The sequence below is a fragment of the Vigna unguiculata genome, chromosome 5, assembly GCF_004118075.2.
Source record: "Vigna unguiculata cultivar IT97K-499-35 chromosome 5, ASM411807v1, whole genome shotgun sequence".
NCBI classification, from domain to species: domain Eukaryota; kingdom Viridiplantae; phylum Streptophyta; class Magnoliopsida; order Fabales; family Fabaceae; genus Vigna; species Vigna unguiculata.
In genome coordinates, this window is record NC_040283.1 from 7,118,646 (window position 1) to 7,137,726 (window position 19,081).

Below are 19,081 nucleotides of genomic sequence, written 5' to 3' on the forward strand. Positions count from 1 at the left end.
TGTTGGATTTAAAGTTTTATGCTACTAATTAAATCATGTTCGTCAAACTTTTGTAAAAAATGTATCGGATTCAATTTTCTTTGTATTTGTTTAAAATATTCTAACTAGGCTTATGAACGTAATTATAGTTCATATTTAGACTTATATTTCAAAACATACATATAAATAATCTAAATGTTCTCTAAATGTGCAGACAAAGTTATTTATTTAATTTTTAATTTTAGATAGTGTCCCTTTATCTCATTTTCTTTCATTTTCTATTTGTACTCAATGATTATAATTAAGGTATTTAATTTTAGAAATCAAATTAGGAATATTGAATTTTTTTATTTGATAACTAGATACAAATTAAATTGAATTCTTGTTGTCCTATAAAAGAATTAATACAAAGGAAGGACTTGAAATGCTTCGACCTAAATAAAGCAAAGTAGATAATTGGTCAACTCCTAACGAATGTTTCCCTTTCTCTTAGCCTACAAATATCTATCCTACATTCTTACATAATCAAACTTATAGGTTCAAAATACACTAAGAGTAACATTGGCTTGCTCCTTGATTAAGCTCCTTCTTTTATTCCTTGTGCAATTCTTATCAAAGTTGTTGTGTGGATTGTATGTATTACTAAAAAAAATTATATTTCCTGTCAATTTTGTTTTGAAATTTTTTTGTAAGAAATACTTACAAATTTTGTTATGAAAAAAATTTGTAAGAAATTGTTACCAATTTTCTTGTAAAATATTTATTATAAAACACTTTTCGCAACAAATTTTGTAGAAAAATTACAAATTTTATAATTTTGTAGAAAATGATTACCCACGAAGAAATTATCTGTCAACTAAAATTTTTAGAAAAAATGGTAAAAAACAGGTTGCAATTTTTTTTAACAAATTTGCAAGAAAAATTTTATGTAATATGATAATTTTTAATAGTGATAGTTTGCTCTTAAATTTTCATTGTGATAGACTTTGACCAGCTAGGCACCCTCCTTCCATACATGTCCTTGAAAAATCTTTTAGATAGATAGAAACCTTAACGAGACAGATATACCAATCCAAATATGTAAATGATGACTTTGAAAATCTCTTTCATAACCATGTTCAAAATTTTAGTTGTGCCATACTAAAAATCTCTTGAGCATCTACATATCCTTTTATCGTTAAAGAACATCCTATTACTATTCTTCAGTATGTTTTAAATTATAGCTATCTGCATACACTTCTAAGTCTTCTTACTTACTTCTAATAGACTAAATTGTTGGTAGTTCCATTTTGGTTGGTTATAAATTTCCGAGCTTATGCTTGCCTATTTTTAACACATGTTCCACACCTCACTTGATATCTTACAACTAAAAAATAGGTAGTTTGCATTCTCTTCCTCACTCCCGCACAAAGAAATAATTTATTGTTTACCTAAATTTTCGTTTTTAGCAAGTTGTTCTTTGTTATAACCAGATTGATACTTTGATTTGATTAATGTAAGTAGTTTAATTGGCACATCGATTTCTTTCATATAACTAGTTTCATTGATTATTTGAATAAGCTACTTGTCCAAATTTATATTTGAATTTTTTGAGAACTATGATAAAAACAATTCATTTCTTAAATATGTGAATTGACCTTTGACTTTCCACCCCTTTTCGATTTTTACCCCTTTTATGTTTTCAATATTTGTTCTATGTTTTCCATCTCTAGATTCTTAAAGTAAAGTTAATTTGTACAAGAAATATAAGAATTAAATCCAATAAATATATATTTTTGAAAATCAACTTAGATTGTACAGAATATTTCAAATTAAAAAAAAAACTTAGAATCTTTAATTCAAGAATCACATAATTTCAATTAATCCCTAAAAGTTAATCTTTATGTGTTCAATATTTAAAACATGTTTAAAACACGAGTTTAGACATCCACAAAATTTTAACGCTTGATGTAATTTTATTTCATGAACTCTAGATATATAGTTAAGTACCAAAATCATATTCCTTTTTATAACACTACTAAAAAAATTTATATTTTCTGTCAATTTTGTTTTGAAATTTTTTTCGTACGAAATACTTACAAATTTTGTTGTAAAAAAAAATTTGCAAGAAATTACTACCAATTTTTTTGCAAAATATTTTATATAAAACACTTTTCGTAACAAATTTTGTAAAAAATACTTGCAAATTTTATAATATTGTAGGAAATAATTACCCACAAAAGAATTACCTATCAATTAAGATTCTCATAAAGAATGGCAGAAAAAAAAAATTTCTTGCAAATTTTTTTAACAAATTTACAAAATAGATCTCATGTAATATGAAAATTTATAGTACCATAACATTTTATGGAAATATAAAAATAATGATATAAAAATACAAATCAATTTAAGATCATCATACGAACGGAATAAATCAAAATCTCAACAAGTACTCTAGTCAAATCCCACGATTATTAGAATTATGTCATAATAAGTTGTTGAAACATGCAAAATCCAAAACACAGAAACAAGTTCACACATGCAATCCAAAAACACTTAAATATAGAAAATGTCTTCTTCTTTTTTTCACTAGTAACCTAGATAATCAACGATGCTGATTACGCGTTGAGCTGCAGAAAAGTCTGACGATCGGTATCGCTCTTACATGTCTGGCAGCAATTTGAGCCTCAGAAGGTTGAGGCAAATGTGCAAGAGAAGCTATCTCATCCTCTCCCCATATATCCTCATAGGGTCCATCTGGTTGTCTGCTTCGAGTAGTGTCTCTACCATTCACGCACCTCAAGCACCTTCCTTTTTCACAGTACACCAACTTTTCCACACCCGTTGGGGGCAAACGCTTCTTCAGATCGCTAACACCTACAAACACTGTGCCAGGATATGCTGTGTCCATGATCAAACAGTGGCTTATGTTCACCTTCTCCAAATCTCCCAAGAAACTCACCACACACCACAATGCCTTCAGACTCGTTGCTAGGTTCCGAATGCTCAATTTCTTCAACTTCGGGGTGTATTTAGCCATGGCCACGGCATGCTTTTCTTCGAAGTTGCCCGCAGAAAATTTCATCTCCGTGATGTTGTTGCAGTGTTTTCCAATGGCTAGGATCATGTAATAACTCGACACAGCAGAGGTAACGGTAATGGATTCAAGACCTTTCCATAAGCTCAGTGCGGTATCCACTCCATCTCTTGAGAAATCACCCGTCTCTGGTAGAACAAGTCGCTTCAGGTTTGGGGTCCTACAAAACAAAAACATGCATACAAACCATGTAATACCAAAATAGGTTTCCAACTTCAAAACAGATACTTTTATCTTTGATAACATAACACGATAAATTTATATTTTTTTATATCATGTTAAAACATAAACTTTAACTCTAACCTAAACTTATAAAAATTAGATGATGCGGTACCAAATGGTATTTTTTGAGGGCAACTTTACCTTTGTGCGACCATGATGAACTGTTCATTGGTTAAGTAAACATAAAAGTTGAATATAATGAAAGTAGTACTTCCGTTACTCAGATCAAGAACATATTTCAAGAATTGGGTTATCTTCGAACTTGAGTGTCTGTAAGCTCCAACTCTATTCAATGGTGTGTTAAAGCAGTAAGAACCGAGTTTGGAGAGATCAATCTTGTTCCAGAGAGCTGGGTCACGACAAGCACTGTTCCAGGATTTGCAAACCAGGGACGCAACTGCAACATCCACAACGTTGAGGCATAAAAATATTTTTACCAGAGTATCATGTATCAGACCATTATTCATCTTCTTGTCATTTCCAACAGTTGCTTTTGCATTCTCCATTTCTTGACACGTTTTCCTGCAAGTATATGGAATTTTTTACATTCATTTTCAGGGTTTCATGAATAAGGAATTCGAAATCAAATAACGAAGAAAAATGCTGCAAACTCTATTCAAAATATAATGTGCGAATACCCTTCAATAAGTGAAGTATATATATATATATATATATATATATGGAGAAAAAAATATAAATATTTTTTTTGGGTGATGGGATTGTAAATAACATATGTGAGGCCATGTTTAATATACTAAGCAAGGAGATCTGGTGTTTCTTTAGCTTTCTGTCTCGAATCTATTGTTGTTCTTGAAATGGTAGGAGTTATAATGAAGTATCAAGAAAGATTCTAACAATTTTTTAATGGAAGCTTTATTCAATGGTCTGTTTGGTCTAAATCTAACAAGTGTATATTTCATAGATAACTCTAGCGCAGTGCAGTATCAATATATATATATATATATATATATATATATATATATATATATATATATATATATATATATATATATCAAGGACACAAAATAAGTCTACAAATCAAGTAAAAATACTTCGATAAATATTAACAAGAATTAATTAATCGCATTAATACAAAGAAAGAAAATTCTTCATTAGAAAGGCAGAAGAACTTGGGCTTCATATTCTCGTGAAAAATATAGTTAATTGTTTATGCACTATTGTCAGATTTACTTGAATTAGAGAAGTTGACATGATATTTGAATTGTTATCCTTTACAATTTTCATTCACTTAGATTTGTTCTGTATAGGGCTGCTGAAAACTAAGATTTGCAAAATTATAATATATCTTTGATAGAAAAAAAATATATTATGATAAACATCATGGTTGAAAATAGCATATGTTGTCTTCACCTTAAACACTTTTGTACAAAAACGGCAAGGCTCATAGACAAAACAAGACTATTAAAATATCATATATTTACATGACTAGATAACACTAATCACCCATTAAGTTTAATATGTTAGGAATTTAAGTGAGAGTCTAAGTCTTACATTGACTAAAAATGAGAAAGTAGAGTACTATATAAGAATAAAGACATATAAACTCATTGTCTTATGTAATTGGGTTCGGGTCTCATTGGTGTTTGTTCTCCCAAGTGAAACACTCTCAGTAAACCTAACATAATGAAATTTTACAACAATAATCCATATTATTTTGTCAAGTTATTTAAAAACTCTACGTGTCTTAGCGTAGAGATAGAAAAATCAAAGGATTTTATGCTATTTTTCAAAACATTAAGAGTTATATCTTTTTGAATCTAGGACCAAGACTTAGAGCGATGTTTAAGATTGATCAAACTTAAATGTTTTGGTTATTGTGTAGTAAATTATATATATATATATATATATATATATATATATATATATATTATATATGTGTGTATGTGTGTGTATAACGTGTGTTACGTATAATGACTTTGAGATGTTCCTAAAACACAAACAATTGATTTGCACTCGACTTCATGCAATTGGTTCAATTTGGGTTCCAATAGGTCAATTCTAGGGTTATTTAGAAAAGAAAAAAAAGTGAACAAAATTGGAAAATGGGAGTAAATTGGGTGGAAAGAGTTAAAAATCAGAAAATTGAAAATATAAATCGTTTGATTAAGGTTAGGATTAGTAATTAACCAAAATTGAAACAAATTGACTAAATAACATTTAAATTATAAAGAAGTAATTGAATAAGAAAAAAAATTATAAAATGCAAACCTCTAAAAGCCTTGAATGGTTGTGAGGAGATAACTACTGCAAATGGTAATGAGAATAAATGAGATCTGGAAGAAGAAGAAAATAATTTTGAAGCTTGAAAGTGAAAACAAATTAATGAATTAGGAATTGAGTTGAAGAATAGAAGAGAAAGAAGGGAAAAAAGAACTCACAATTAGTTGATAATGTTGACTTAAAATTCTAAACACTCTCAAGAAAGGAATCTCAACTCACTTTCACTCTAGAACTTGGTTCAATATAGAAATATAAAACTATACAATATATAGCCTTAGGTTTGTAAAGGTAAACACGTAACTCGACATATTAACTTTTTTCAAATTATTAGATTATTTTCTACTTTTTATATAATAAATATTTATTCTATAAAAATATTAATTGATTTAACAATTCATTTATTTCAAATAATAAATCCCTTTAAAAAGTATTAATTAAAATCTTTAATATTATATTATTCATATTGATGATTTTTAGAAACCATTAATTCATTTAATATTTTTAACATGATAACTGCGAGCAATTAATATTTTTATGCATATAATAAATGCACGTCATAAATGCAATGTTAATTGAAGGGTTCTATTTAATAAATATAATAAATGAAATTTAAGGATTTCACATAACAAACAAAGACTTTGATAAATAACTTATAAAAGCAATTATTTTATTTTATATTTTAAAAAAAACGAATGTAATAAATTAATAGTAATGGTAGGGTTATATTTAGGGTCTGCTAACCTGCTAGACACTAATCAATATGCATTGAATCATCTTATAAGAGTTCAAAGTTACACTACAATAAAATATCTAAATAATGATCAATTTTAGTGACTAATAATGATTGATAACTATAACCAATCTAGATACTAATTTACAAAAATAAAAAAATTATTAGTTACTAAAATAGTCACTATTATGAATAAAAAATTATAAGTGGTCACTAAATTGGACTTTAGAATTAGCTACTATTGTTTTGGCTACCAAAGGAAATTGGTTACTAAAAATTAGTTATTTAGTTTTTGGCTACTAAAATGACTTATTTCTAAATTGGTCTATAATTAATTAGTGACCAATTTAATGATCAACTATAATTTTTTTATTCATAATAGTGACTATTTTAGTAATCAATAATTTTTAATTTTATAAATTGGTCACTATAGTGACTAACTAGTTTTAGTTTCTAGAATTGGGTTCTAGTTGAGGATTTTATTGTAGTGTTAATTGTGATAATAAAAAAAAATGACATAATAATCATGAATGCAGTTTTATTTTATTTTAGTGTCTTGCTAATCAGTTAAGGATAATTAATATACATGGAATCTTACAAAAGTACATAGTTAAATGTGATATTAAATAAAATTTTAGTTAATAATCATTAATGCAGTTTTATTTTATCTAAGGGTTTTGCTAATCAGTTAAGGACAATTAATGTACACGGAATCCTACAAAAGTACATAGTTAAATGTGATATTAAATAAAATTTGAACTAATAACCATTAATGCAATTTTGTTGTATATTTAAAGTACAAAAATGCTTATAAGTGTTATACATGTGTGTTTAATATTTTATTTAATGTTCACCAATAAAAGTTAAAAAATAATTAAATAATAAAATAAATATATTTTAAGGTTGCTAAAAATTAAATATAATTAAACATACAAAAGTTTAAATTAACAGAAATACAAACAAAACAAATAGTGTTAAACATATAAATACAAAAAAAAGAAACAATTAAAGTATCGATTTGAGTAGAGACTTTAAAATTTTCAAAGTCCTTGTTTTGTATCAGACCATTATTGTCTAAAAATTAAAAAGATATTTTTGTCTTTAAAAAATATATTATATGCATTTATACTATTTTAATTAATGTATTTAATTATTTCAGTTTTCAATGTAAAAATAATAGTTTCCAATACACATTAGTTATTCTTTAACCAAGCCCTCGTTATCATTATTCTTTATTTAAAGCACAAAAGTGTCCATAAGTGTTGTATAATTGTGTTTAATATTTTATTTAATGCTCACTAATTAAAGTTAAAAAATAATAAAATAACTATATTTTAATGTTGTTAAAAATTAAAATATAATTAACATAAAAAATTTAAATTAATAGGAAAATTAAAAAATAGTGTTAAATATCTAAAAAGTTAAAAAAAATTAAAGTATCAATTTTAAACTTCATTGAATTCCCTTTCTCTAACTTCTCGATAATATCTTTCACAACATTCCTCTTAGCTAAACAAAAGATCTTTTATTAAAGAAACAAACAATATTTCAATATCTGAAATTATTAATTATAAATACATAAAACTAGCAATATGTCAAAGTGATATTTTTCTTACTAGTAGAGATCTTAGAAATTCCAAGATATTTATTTTGTTATTGCTTTGAAACTTCAAAGTATATTTTTGTCTATATAAAATTTGTTATATGTATTTATATTATGATAATTAATGGAGTTAATCACTCCAACTTTCAATTTAAAAACAATTGAATCAATGCGCATTAATTATTCTTTATCTAGTGTCCTTAGGACACTAACTAGTGTCCTTAGGACATTGTTTAATTTTTCCTTATATTTAATAGATGTAGTAAATTTAATTTTAATTTTCTTAGTTATTTGGTGTCTTAAAGTTACCCAACATTTTAACACACACAAAATTCAAATGTGTTTTTTAACCGACAATAACTAATAATGAAATTAAAGAATGAAATATTAGAGACGTTTTAATCCATACACCAGTGCAGTAAGGATTTTTTGCCCTGGTTGTTTTTTAAATTCTGTCCCGATTTCAAAACTGAGGCATATTGGGGCGAGACCAAAAGGGAATGACTTTTGGGCTAAGGTGCGAACCGAAGCCGTAGAGCCACTTTTTTGCCTCGATTCTAGTGTGAACTGAAGCCATAAAGTCACTTTTCTGCCTTGGTTTTGGTCTGAACCGAAGCCATGGATTAAATTTTTTTTTAATTAATTTAAAAATTCGAAGAGCTTTTGGCCTCGGTTGTGGTGTGAAACGAGGCCATAGACCCCCTTTTTGCTTCGGTTGTAATAAGAACTGAGACATAATATACTATTTTTTAAAATACATTTTCTGTTTTATGGTTATTCTCACATTTAAACCTGCATATTTTTTTCAGAAACCAACATAGACTATAACAAAATATTTTATGAAACATACACAATCCAAATACATTTAAAAGAAAATTGGAAATCATCCACAATCCAAATATATATTCTAATCAATACTATTGTACATCTGAATTATAAATTTTGCACATACTATCCTACCAAACTTTATGGGCTTCGCGAGAATTGGCGCAAGACTCTTGAATGTCTGCAAAATAAGACATTAACTTAAGTTAGTATATAGAAAGACAATATTGCAAAGTATTTGCTTTAATACAAGCACACACAATGGTTATCATTCATTGCATTATATAGTAATCGCACTCATATGAGTCGGTTTGTCTATTACACTGCATTATATCAACAACATTACAATTAATTAAGGAAGAAAATCAAATCAAACAATTATAAATATATGGATAAAAATATCAAACCTAGAGGGAACACCATGCAAGACATTTTGCCTTAGTCGTTGATCTCCCTAACAACATGTTATGTCCAACAATTGACCACTATCCTTTCAAAGCAGATCCTTCTTTCTCTATTTGATCATTATCTTCACTGTTTCTTTTCTGTTTGTACCGTTATGACCTACACTTTGGACATTTTTTCAAATCTTCAAATTATTTTCTATATAATATGCAATCATTAGGACATGCATGTATCCTTTTATACTCCATACCCATCGGACAAAGAATTTTCTTGGCGTCATAGTTTCGAGTGGGTAAAGTATTTCCCTCGGGAAGCATTTCATTCAAGAGCATGAGCAATTCTGTGAAAATTTTATCTATCCAACCATTGGTTGCTTTCAAATTCATAAGTCTTAAAACCGTTGACAATCGCGTGAACTTAGTTGAATCGACACACAACAGAGTTTTTGCATCAGCAGAAATTGTCTCATACACATGCGCTTGCGCAAAAGCTTCTGCGCCAACATCCCGTATCATGTCCTCCATATTTTCTTCTTCCACTCGCTCTTCTCGTCGCTCTTCCATAGTGGAATCGATATCATGTTCAGTTCGAGAAATAGTTGAAAAGTCTATTAATTCGTCGTGCCAAATCCACATTGTATAACTTCTAAGGAAACCATCACAAATAAGATGTCCCTAACTTGAGTTGCATTCAAATTTCTCTCATTCAAACAGTTGACACAAGGACATCTAAACTTCACCTCATCAAGTTGCGCAAATTGTATAAATTTTCCTACTCCGTTCTCATATTCAGCGCTGATGCATGGTAAATTAATCCAATTCTCGTGACTCAGCAATAACCCAATTGAAAATAAATATATACAAAACGGAAAACAAAAAAAACACGTTGCAAACTTACCTTAGAGGAATGGCGGCGCGACGGTGGTCGAAAAGCGAGGAAGGAGGCGTTGCAGAGAAACAGAGGTGCACGAAAGCGGAGGCGACAGTGGCCGGAGTAGAGGTGTAACCAATGGAGGTGCAGGTTGCAGGGAGAGAGAAGAGAGAAGTGGAGTTGCAGTGGAGAAGAAGCGCGAGGAAGAAGAAGAGGAAAAGGGGTTCGCGTTTTGAGCCCTTATTAAATTTTATGGCCTCGGAACAATTAATAACTGAGGCATATGAGAGCTTTTGGCACCGGTCTTCTACCACCCGAGGCCAAATATGAAATGGCTAGTGGCATTTTTGAAATATTAGCCAAGTTTTTGGCTTTGGGTTCGTAACTGAGGCATATACGAGTTTTTGACACCAGTTTTTAGTGAACCGAAGCATAAAACATTTTTTGCTTCGAGTGTTCTGTGAACCAAGACATAAAAGTTGGCTGGAATTGCAAAAATGTCACCGCGCCATTATATGCTTCGATTCTTGAATAACCGAGGCATATAAGACGACTTAAAAACAGTAATATGCACTAATGATATATAAAACGTTAGCAAACAAATATACACAAGGAATTTAAAACCTTGATCTTCATTTCTTAACACTAAATAATACAATAACAAACTATTTCCACGTTATAAAACCATGTAGTGTGATAATCTCTTCGATCCATATTCATGAACCAAATTCTAGAAATCTATCAAAAGATATCTTTTGTACATTAATGACAATAATATACAGAAGTAAGTTCTATTCCAAATATTCCCATCATTTAACAACTTGGCCTTCAAAATCTTGTGATAGATATTGTAATATTTTAGGGGCAATGTAAGAAAAGGATATTGTTGAATTTGCTTGGAATATATAGGGATATATATATCCTGGGGAAGCTGGCATGAATTTTTAATTTGGTTAAAAAAGCTTCAACTATATGACTAGCTGATCATTGTCCATTCCTTATGAGCATTTTCTTTATCAAATCCAAAACTCATATCGGCTAGGCAAATGTAATAGATAGACAAAACAATCAGTTTATAAAAATTTCATTTAATTAAGTAAATAACACTAAGTTTTGTAAAATTCAACAAATTGTTTCCTAAGGGTGTGTTCTTATGTGGGTGATGATTTGAGAGAGAAGGAGATGATTGATTTGGGTTGATTAGAAGGTGATGTGCATGTTGTTCTTTTTTACGGATTTGGGGGTGATAGTGAAGTAGATTTAAGAGTAACTTTTATGAAAGTTTGTGAAAAATTTGATTGATATGACTGATAAAAAAATTAAATTTAATAGATGAAAATGTAAAATTATTTAATTGTCCTTGGTGTTAAAAAGTAATAAAAAATGTATTTAGATAAGTTGTAGTTAATTTTTGATATATTTTTATCATAAATAAAAATATTAACAATATTTATTAATTGAAAAAACTTAATATTATAATATATTTGATTTGAAAATTTTAATATTTTAATTTCAAAAAAAAAAAAAATGAACCATGCATGTGTGGTTGACGAAGTTGGAATAGGATCTAAATAAAAGGGAACAAGTTCTATTTGCTTATGTCAAAAACATATTTGATTCCATTCAATAAACAAAAAAACAGATTCGGTTCCAAAAGAGATCCCTTGTACAAATCCATTTCCGTGAACGCTTTGCCTCATCGTGAATCCTCCTCCGTGCCATCAGCCGTCCATCACGCCGCTATCGTGGTCATTGTCCTTCTTCTTAAGAACCAACAATGGTGGAAAGCTAGCAAGTCGCAGTGAACATTCGAAGGAAGGACAAAGGAATGAGAGTGGTAGGGTAGAAGCTCACTTTGTAGACCCGAAGAGCATTGATGGGTTCGTTTATTTTGAATAAAATAATGAGGGCATAATAGTAAAATGTTTCCAATCACTCTCCAATCTCACCTTGCTAACGGAATATGATATAGAGAATAATCTCGCAAATTAACGTCCTCAATCACTTTCAAATTCACGTAAAAGAACACAAAAATTCCCCCAATTCATCGCTTGCTATCATCTCTAAACAGAAAACACCTAAAAAAGAACACGATCTAAATGTTTAACATTTACAACTACCTAGCCTAAAAATTTAGGGGTCCTCATGTATAGTTTAGTTTTGGATAGGATGTCAATGGGGTGGGTAGGGTACGAGTAGTACTTCCCTCGTACCTTACTCCCTGGATAAATATTTGTCCCGTACATGTATCCATATCTGTACAGATATCTGTTATGTGGGTATCCATATATTTTTTTTAATATTCATAGATATCCACGAGTACCTGCGGGTATTTACAAAAGAAAAACTTAATATTTAACAACATATTTTAACTATAAATTCAAATAAAAATACAATGTCTAACATTTATAAATTTCAAACAAAGTGAAAATAACCCATTTAAATAGTGTTGAATGACAATTTACAAATAAATGAAGATTTTTAAAGCTAATTGATAAAAAATAACCAATTTAAAATTAATGTGTTAATGTTTAAATCATTTTTTTATTTAATTTAAATTAAAGTATAGTGGGTACGGGTATCCACAGATACGAATATTATGATACTTGTACGCACCCCGTTAACATGCGGGTATAAAAAAATATTCATACCTGTTATCTGTAGATATCTATTTGCAATATTTATTTTTTATTTGTTATGAATTTTATCCACGAATACATGATTTTTTTTTTTATAGTCATAGTTTTAGATAAGAAAGAAATATCAGACTGAACTGGTTAATTTTAATTTTGAATCTAAATTAAACCGTTTACAATTCACTATCTCTTAGATAACTAATTTGAATTTTTATATAGGTTTTTCTTTTCAAAACTGAAAATCAAGATTCAGTAAATACATAGCAAGATAGACGCTAAAAAAAATAATAAGTAAATTTGATGAAGATGAAAAATTATATCCTAAAACACCGCTGGGGATGTGTAGCATGATTAGACAAATATTGTTGTCCTTGTGCTTGGGTTTTTTTTCCCCTAACTGTACTATAAACTATTTTAATGTAATATTTCAGTTTTAAAAATTCAATTTAAGTTCATTTTAGCTTTAATAAAAATAGTTTACATTTTCTCGGTACAGTTTATTTCAATTATTTATAGTTTAATAATTTAATATATTTTTTGGATTACCCATAAATACATCACACCCTTTTTTATAATGATTAATATCTACTTCAAATGTTTTTAGTTATAGGGTGTTGAAATGTGTTGAATTGAATTAAATTATATAAAATCTAAATTGAGTAATAAAATAAGCTTTTTTTCTAATTAAAGAACTGAGCTTTTTTTTTATTTTCCAGCATTGAGTAAATTTAATTATTTGAATACATTATTATTATTAGTTATTATTATTATACACTAACATAAGATGAAAAAAATGTATTACTCTATTTCTTTCCATTCGAATCCATACATTGTTTTAATGATAATAAGAGGTCGTGAAGTTCGAGTGAAAAGTTCATCTTTATTTGACGATTAGAATTAGATACAGACTTCAAGAAAATCTGTAGTTACATGATCAACAAACTGTAACTGATACAAAGGGAAACTTTAAAAGCTTAGTTAGGTCACTGCAAAACATAACCTTATGGATTGTTGATAACAATAGGGCTCCTTACAATGTAACGTGGGCTTCTCCATATAAGGGAACCTGACACAATTTTGTTACTTCCAATGGATGTGACTTTCACAACTACTTTGAAACTCCTCTTCTTCTTGGTTTCAGAAAAAGTGAGGCTGCTTGGCTTCACTGTGATTTCCACTCCCTTAGGTGAAATGATGGTGGCATTGTAGATGGTTGGAGCAGGACCAACATTGGTCACTGTTCTTCTGAAAACTCCTATTTTTGTGTCTTTTCTGCTTTCAAGACTCAACTGCATTGTGGGGTAGTTCATAGCATCATGGCCAAGCCCAGGAAGCAAAGAGGAGCAATTCACTGGTGAACCAACTAAAGCTGATAAACTGGAACCTTTGTATCCTTCATGGCATAAGAACTGGATATACCCTAAGTCATCCATGTCATAGACCAAACCAGGGCTAACAGCTCTTGTTGGGTTCAGTTGACCAGCACCATAGGCAAATTCTGCTTCACTGTTAACTCTCTTGCTCATTGGTTTGGCTTAACAATAAAATAATACTGTTTAGATTATTATATTTGACTAATCTTAAATAACTTTGAATATATAAGTACATAATGATTTAATATATAGATCCGTATTTCCATGTCCTACATTTTGAAGACTACACACGTCAAAGTGTTTGTGTTGTGTCCGGTATTCATGTCTGTGTTTATGTTTGTGTCTGTGTTTGTACTGTGTTGGTGTGTGTCTGTATCCGTACTACATGTACTACATAGGTGCAAACAAATCAAATGAGAAAAGTGGAATTAGGATTTAATCTTACCTGTTGTGATAATGGCAGACCTAATTGCAGCAGGAGTCCAATGTGGGTGAAATGACTTAACATATGCAGCAACTCCAGAAACATGAGGACATGCCATGGAAGTTCCAGACATTAGAATAAATTCTGAAAATTGAGTGTCCCCCTTTAAACCAGTGAGTGACTTTTTGAGAGTATAAGATGCCAAGATGTCAATGCCAGGAGCTGCAACATCAGGCTGCATAAAAGAGATCATTTAACATCCTAAGTTCATGAAATGCCATAATACGATAAGCAAATTAAAATACAAGTGCTTTTGTAGCATAATAGAGGTTGCAACTACAAAGGTTGCAAATATTGTACCTTAAGAACATTTTGGGATACTGAATTTGGGCCTCTAGATGAAAATGTAGCAGTGACTGGAGCTGGCACTTGAACCTCGTGGCTCTTGTATATCATTGCTGATGGTGATCTTGGTTCAACAAAAATTTAATGTAAAATTGATGGTTGAGATAATCTGATAAGAGGAATTATATTCGTTTGAACAAGCTATAGAGAAAAATCAGTGAGTAGCTACAATGAGAAGTGATTCAAAAACAAATAAGAGATTTTTTCTTTTACCTCGTGGATTGTATATATTTTGTAACATTGTCACCTTGTACACTATTCACAATGGTAGCAGGTGCCATGAAAATTTGAGCAACATCAGGAAATTGGTCACTTTCTATTAAAGTGCCAATGCCCCCAATTCCTTTAACAACAGATTCAGTGCCCCATGTTCCTAATTTGCAGTAAACAAGCTTTCCCTTCACTTTACTTGGCTGCAAGGTGTCTTCATAGCAGAAACTGTCACCACATAAAAAATGTTCCTTGTTACTGTCGAACAATTTTTCAGCTGTTGTTGACAAACATTGGAACATTACCTAGCGTCCTCCTTGTCTTTTGGATCTTTGGCTGCATCAATCCCATTGACAAGAGGATACTGTTTTCCTTTTGGATCAAAACAATTCACACCTACCCCCTGCAAATCTTCCATTATTATCGATGTTCACATATCAATTAATTCTGCAAATACTGCATTATTATCGATGTTCAGAATATGTATAATGCAAAAGAAACAAACTCACAGAAAAATTCTTTCCATTTCCCAACTGAACAGTGCTCTTGAAGGCCCTATCAATGCCACTAGCTGCTACAGTTACAATCCATGGTGCAGTATTTGTTACAGTTCCGAAGCTTGGACCAGCATTTCCAGCAGAGGCCACTGTGATTATACCTTTTCTCATGGCATGAAATGCACCAATTGATATAGAGTCCTGAACATAACTAGGATTTCCACCACCTATGGAAATAGATATGACATCCACACCATCATGTATAGCAGCATCAAATGCAGCAAGTAGGTCCATGTCTGCACATCCACTAGATGACCAGCAAACTTTGTAAATTGCCAACCTTGCCGATGGCACTGCACCTCGAGCAGTTCCATTGGCCAACCCAAAGAGATTTGCATTTGGGACCAGATTTCCTGCAACTGTTGATGCAGTGTGAGTGCCGTGTCCATCAGTATCCACAGGAGATAATATGTCTGATGGATCAGGGTTTCCATCAGCCTTGAAGTACTTGGCTCCTATGATCTTTCTTCATGTTTGCCACAGAGAGTTACCATGCAGATGGAATTCACAAGTTAGATCATGAGCTAAACCACACATAAATTTCTTGGGAGATTTACCAGGCACTGAAGTTTGGATACAGATACGAAAATATAACTAAATTAAAGATGTATCGGACACACACGACATGACGTGTATATAAATATTAACTTCAAATCATCAACCAACATGTTATCAAGTTAAATAAAAATGAATTTAATCTATCTATATAATATCCAACAAGCGAAAAATAAATAATGATTATATAAGATTTATTCCTTAATTTATATTCATAATAGAAATTTATATAATAAATAGACAAGTTTATGGATTTTTTCATAAAATTATTGGATTGGATTTGTGATTATTAATATTATGTTAGAGTCGATGTTAAAAGAAAAAAAATGTCTTTTAAATGAGACACTTTATCTGTAGGTGTGTCGTACAAGTATTGTACGCATGTCGGACACTTTCAAAGGAAAGCTTTGGAACCAAATTTAGCAGAGTTGCATGACTAAATTTCCTCTTCTTCTGTTTTGGGGTATTTAGATCTATAAAGAAGATTGTGATACTACATGAGTAAGAGAAGATTAGACATTGTTATCTGTGAACAGGGGAAGACTGTGAAAGAGGCCCTAAGATGATGGAGAAGAATGAAAACAGAATGCAAGACTTAGTAGTGTGTGGATCTGTGTTCCACCCTTTTGTTTAAGGCAATGTTTCATGTATTACTCTTGTTATTGTCATGTTTGGACTTTACTTAAGAGGTAAAAATTGCAACTTTTCCTTCTAGTCGAAAGGTGTTTGAATTCAAGTTGGACCACATAATAGGATATATAGGGTATGAAGCATGTCACCTAGTTGAAAACATTCATACGAGAAAAAAGTGTTGAACTTTTAACAAGATTGAACCACATATTAATACTAAACTATTACTGTGTTTTGAGACTGTTTATCTCTCCATATTGTAGCATGAGACATTGCAGGAGTAGGATTTTTTATGGGAGGACACAGATTTATCCTTTTTTTTTTCTTAGTTAAATATCAGATATAGTTCAAAATTCTGCATATGATAAATTTCTGCTTTTATAAAAACAAAACATTACTTTTTTGTGGGTACTTTAATATTTTCTTGACAAGGACAAACAATCTTGAATTTGGTGGTTCTTAAAAGATAAGATTTGTCAAAAGTCAACTTGAACAGGTTTAGTTCATTTAAATAACAAAAAGTTCATGATTAATCCTATTTTCAGTAACAATGCAGTGACACAACGTAAACAAGGAAAGAAAATTTACTTATTGCAGCCTGAGAAATTAGCATAATGGCCACAAGATCCTTTCCATCTTGCTGGTGGAGGACCAAATCCATTGTCCTTGAAGCTTTTAGACTCAGGTGTGATCCCTGCCTCACCAATATTGTGACACAGTTTTAAAAACTGAATCAAGAAGCACCATTGATGTAATATAATAGCAAAGAAGAAAATGAAAAATGTGAGCAAAACCAAGATGAACCTGTGTCTAAAAGACCAACAATTATGTCACTTTCTACTTTCAATCTTCTTTTGGCTGTTGGAGGCAACCCAATGAAGTTCCATGATCTTGTTGTGTGTAGCTGACGGTACTGGTTTTGAAACACTAAAACCACTTCATCCATGGCTACACATACAAAAGGGTTAACAGCATAATATATAGTTCTTGAAGAAGCCAGTGAAAAATGAAAAACTATTCTTACCAGATAACTTATTGGCTTCATCTTCTGACAGTTTTGCAGCAAATGCATTGAAGTTCCTTGAGTAACTATGCACCATAGAATCTTTGGCTTCAAGATAGCTAAGTGAGCACAAATTGAAGAGAATGGTTATAGTTTTTGTTGGCCTTTGATCTTAAAGAGGGAAAGATAACAAGTGTTTGTGAGTTGGTCATCAAGTTACCTTCCCTTCACAGAAGATAGAACATTTAAATAGGTCTCAAGTGCATTTCCTCTGCTCTGTGTGTGAGCTCCCAAGAAAACAATGTAAAAGTTCTACACACAAATCAAATAATGGTGAAGCTCATAATGAAAGCAATAACTAACATGCATGCAAGAGGGTAGCTTTAAGATGAAACAAATCAAATAGATCAATGGCCAAATAAGGAATGAAAAGGGGAGAAGAAATTGAATGCCTTCTGCTCAACTCCATTAACTGAAGCACTGCATAGCAATAATTGAAGACAGAGTAGAAAAAGGGATTTTGTATGCTTCTTTGGCAACATTTTTAGTAGCAACATGCTTGGCTTTTGAGACACTAAAACATGACCAAACTGAGTCTAGGAAACAGCTTATATACCATTCAAAAGTTAGCAAAAGAAATGATAAGAAGGCCTAGTTCAATTACATTGCTTGTAACATACAATTTTCAAAGCTTAATTTGGTTGGGGAAGCTTGTAAGAAAGATTATGAGTTTCTGAGTCCTTCTTTGGCACAAGTCAATGTCACACATATAGAGCACAGGGTTGCTTCCTCAAGTAAAACTTGCATTAACATTCTCATTTTCTTTATGGTTTGTTGTTATCATTTGCGATTAAAAACTCATTTGATGTCATGATCCATACAGTAGACTCATAACTAGTGGTCCATGAAGATTAATTTCTCTTCTTGTTTATTTAACCTGATCAATGAATAATTCTCCTTTTTTTTCTGACTTACATACTGTAAAATCGATCTTACCTTTAGTCGATGTGAGATTTTCAAGATAAAGTGTAAATGCTAATTATGTGTCTTTGTGATTCCACAAAGCCATGTTGTGCTTCACCAACAAACAAATTTTTGTACTCAAATTTGGCAGCAGGAAACTTTGAGAAGAGTGTGAGAATTTGAATGCGTAGCATCCTAGACGCACATCACTATCAAGTACAGTAGAGATATTGCTTAAAAACAAAGAGCCCTTGACATTATGAACACCTATTCCTTGAATTCCAATGCAAGCTTTTAGCCCGTACATCACTGATTACCAACGTTTAATGGGTTTAGCTTCAAGTTTAACCTAAAAGAGACAAACATTGACAAAG

At 30.7% G+C, this 19,081-nt stretch overlaps 2 protein-coding genes across 3 annotated transcripts; both read right to left on the minus strand.

Annotated features, from left to right (window-relative positions):
* Nucleotides 1-2,416: 2,416 nt before the first annotated feature.
* On the minus strand, nucleotides 2,417-5,745 carry LOC114186165 (F-box/LRR-repeat protein At3g48880-like). Of its 2 annotated transcripts, none has more exons than XM_028074191.1 (4): nucleotides 5,677-5,745; nucleotides 5,507-5,542; nucleotides 3,419-3,799; nucleotides 2,417-3,215 (listed from the first exon to the last, which is right to left on the minus strand). In XM_028074191.1, exons 3-4 carry the CDS (start codon nucleotides 3,781-3,783, stop codon nucleotides 2,564-2,566), a joined length of 1,017 nt encoding a protein of 338 aa, XP_027929992.1. In that variant the 5' UTR covers nucleotides 3,784-3,799; nucleotides 5,507-5,542; nucleotides 5,677-5,745; the 3' UTR covers nucleotides 2,417-2,563. The 2 variants fall into 2 exon arrangements, with proteins under 2 accessions (XP_027929992.1, XP_027929993.1); XM_028074192.1 differs by having other exon boundaries at nucleotides 5,507-5,571; nucleotides 5,677-5,743.
* Nucleotides 5,746-13,420: 7,675 nt separating this feature from the next.
* On the minus strand, nucleotides 13,421-18,333 carry LOC114184048 (subtilisin-like protease SBT4.14). The gene is made up of 11 exons (XM_028071282.1): nucleotides 18,197-18,333; nucleotides 17,965-18,056; nucleotides 17,766-17,863; nucleotides 17,546-17,689; nucleotides 17,330-17,435; nucleotides 15,509-16,022; nucleotides 15,305-15,402; nucleotides 15,003-15,227; nucleotides 14,745-14,853; nucleotides 14,406-14,619; nucleotides 13,421-14,121 (listed from the first exon to the last, which is right to left on the minus strand). Exons 1-11 carry the CDS (start codon nucleotides 18,299-18,301, stop codon nucleotides 13,589-13,591), a joined length of 2,238 nt encoding a protein of 745 aa, XP_027927083.1. The 5' UTR covers nucleotides 18,302-18,333; the 3' UTR covers nucleotides 13,421-13,588.
* Between the last annotated feature and the right edge of the window lie 748 nt (nucleotides 18,334-19,081).

What these genes read in the sequence shown, in the direction of transcription:
- LOC114184048 (XM_028071282.1), bottom strand. Translation starts at nt 18,301, where the DNA reads ATGTTGCTACTAAAAATGTTGCCAAAGAAGCATACAAAATCCCTTTTT. An exon ending in TTAATGGAGTTGAGCAGAAG is followed by an intron (nt 18,057 to 18,196) that starts GCATTCAATTTC and finishes ATTTGTGTGTAG; the next exon opens with AACTTTTACATTGTTTTCTT. An exon ending in AATTTCTCAGGCTGCAATAA is followed by an intron (nt 16,023 to 17,329) that starts GTAAATTTTCTT and finishes GCAAACATGAAG; the next exon opens with AAAGATCATAGGAGCCAAGT.
- LOC114186165 (XM_028074191.1), bottom strand. Translation starts at nt 3,783, where the DNA reads ATGGAGAATGCAAAAGCAACTGTTGGAAATGACAAGAAGATGAATAAT. An exon ending in TTCATCATGGTCGCACAAAG is followed by an intron (nt 3,216 to 3,418) that starts GTAAAGTTGCCC and finishes TTTGTTTTGTAG; the next exon opens with GACCCCAAACCTGAAGCGAC.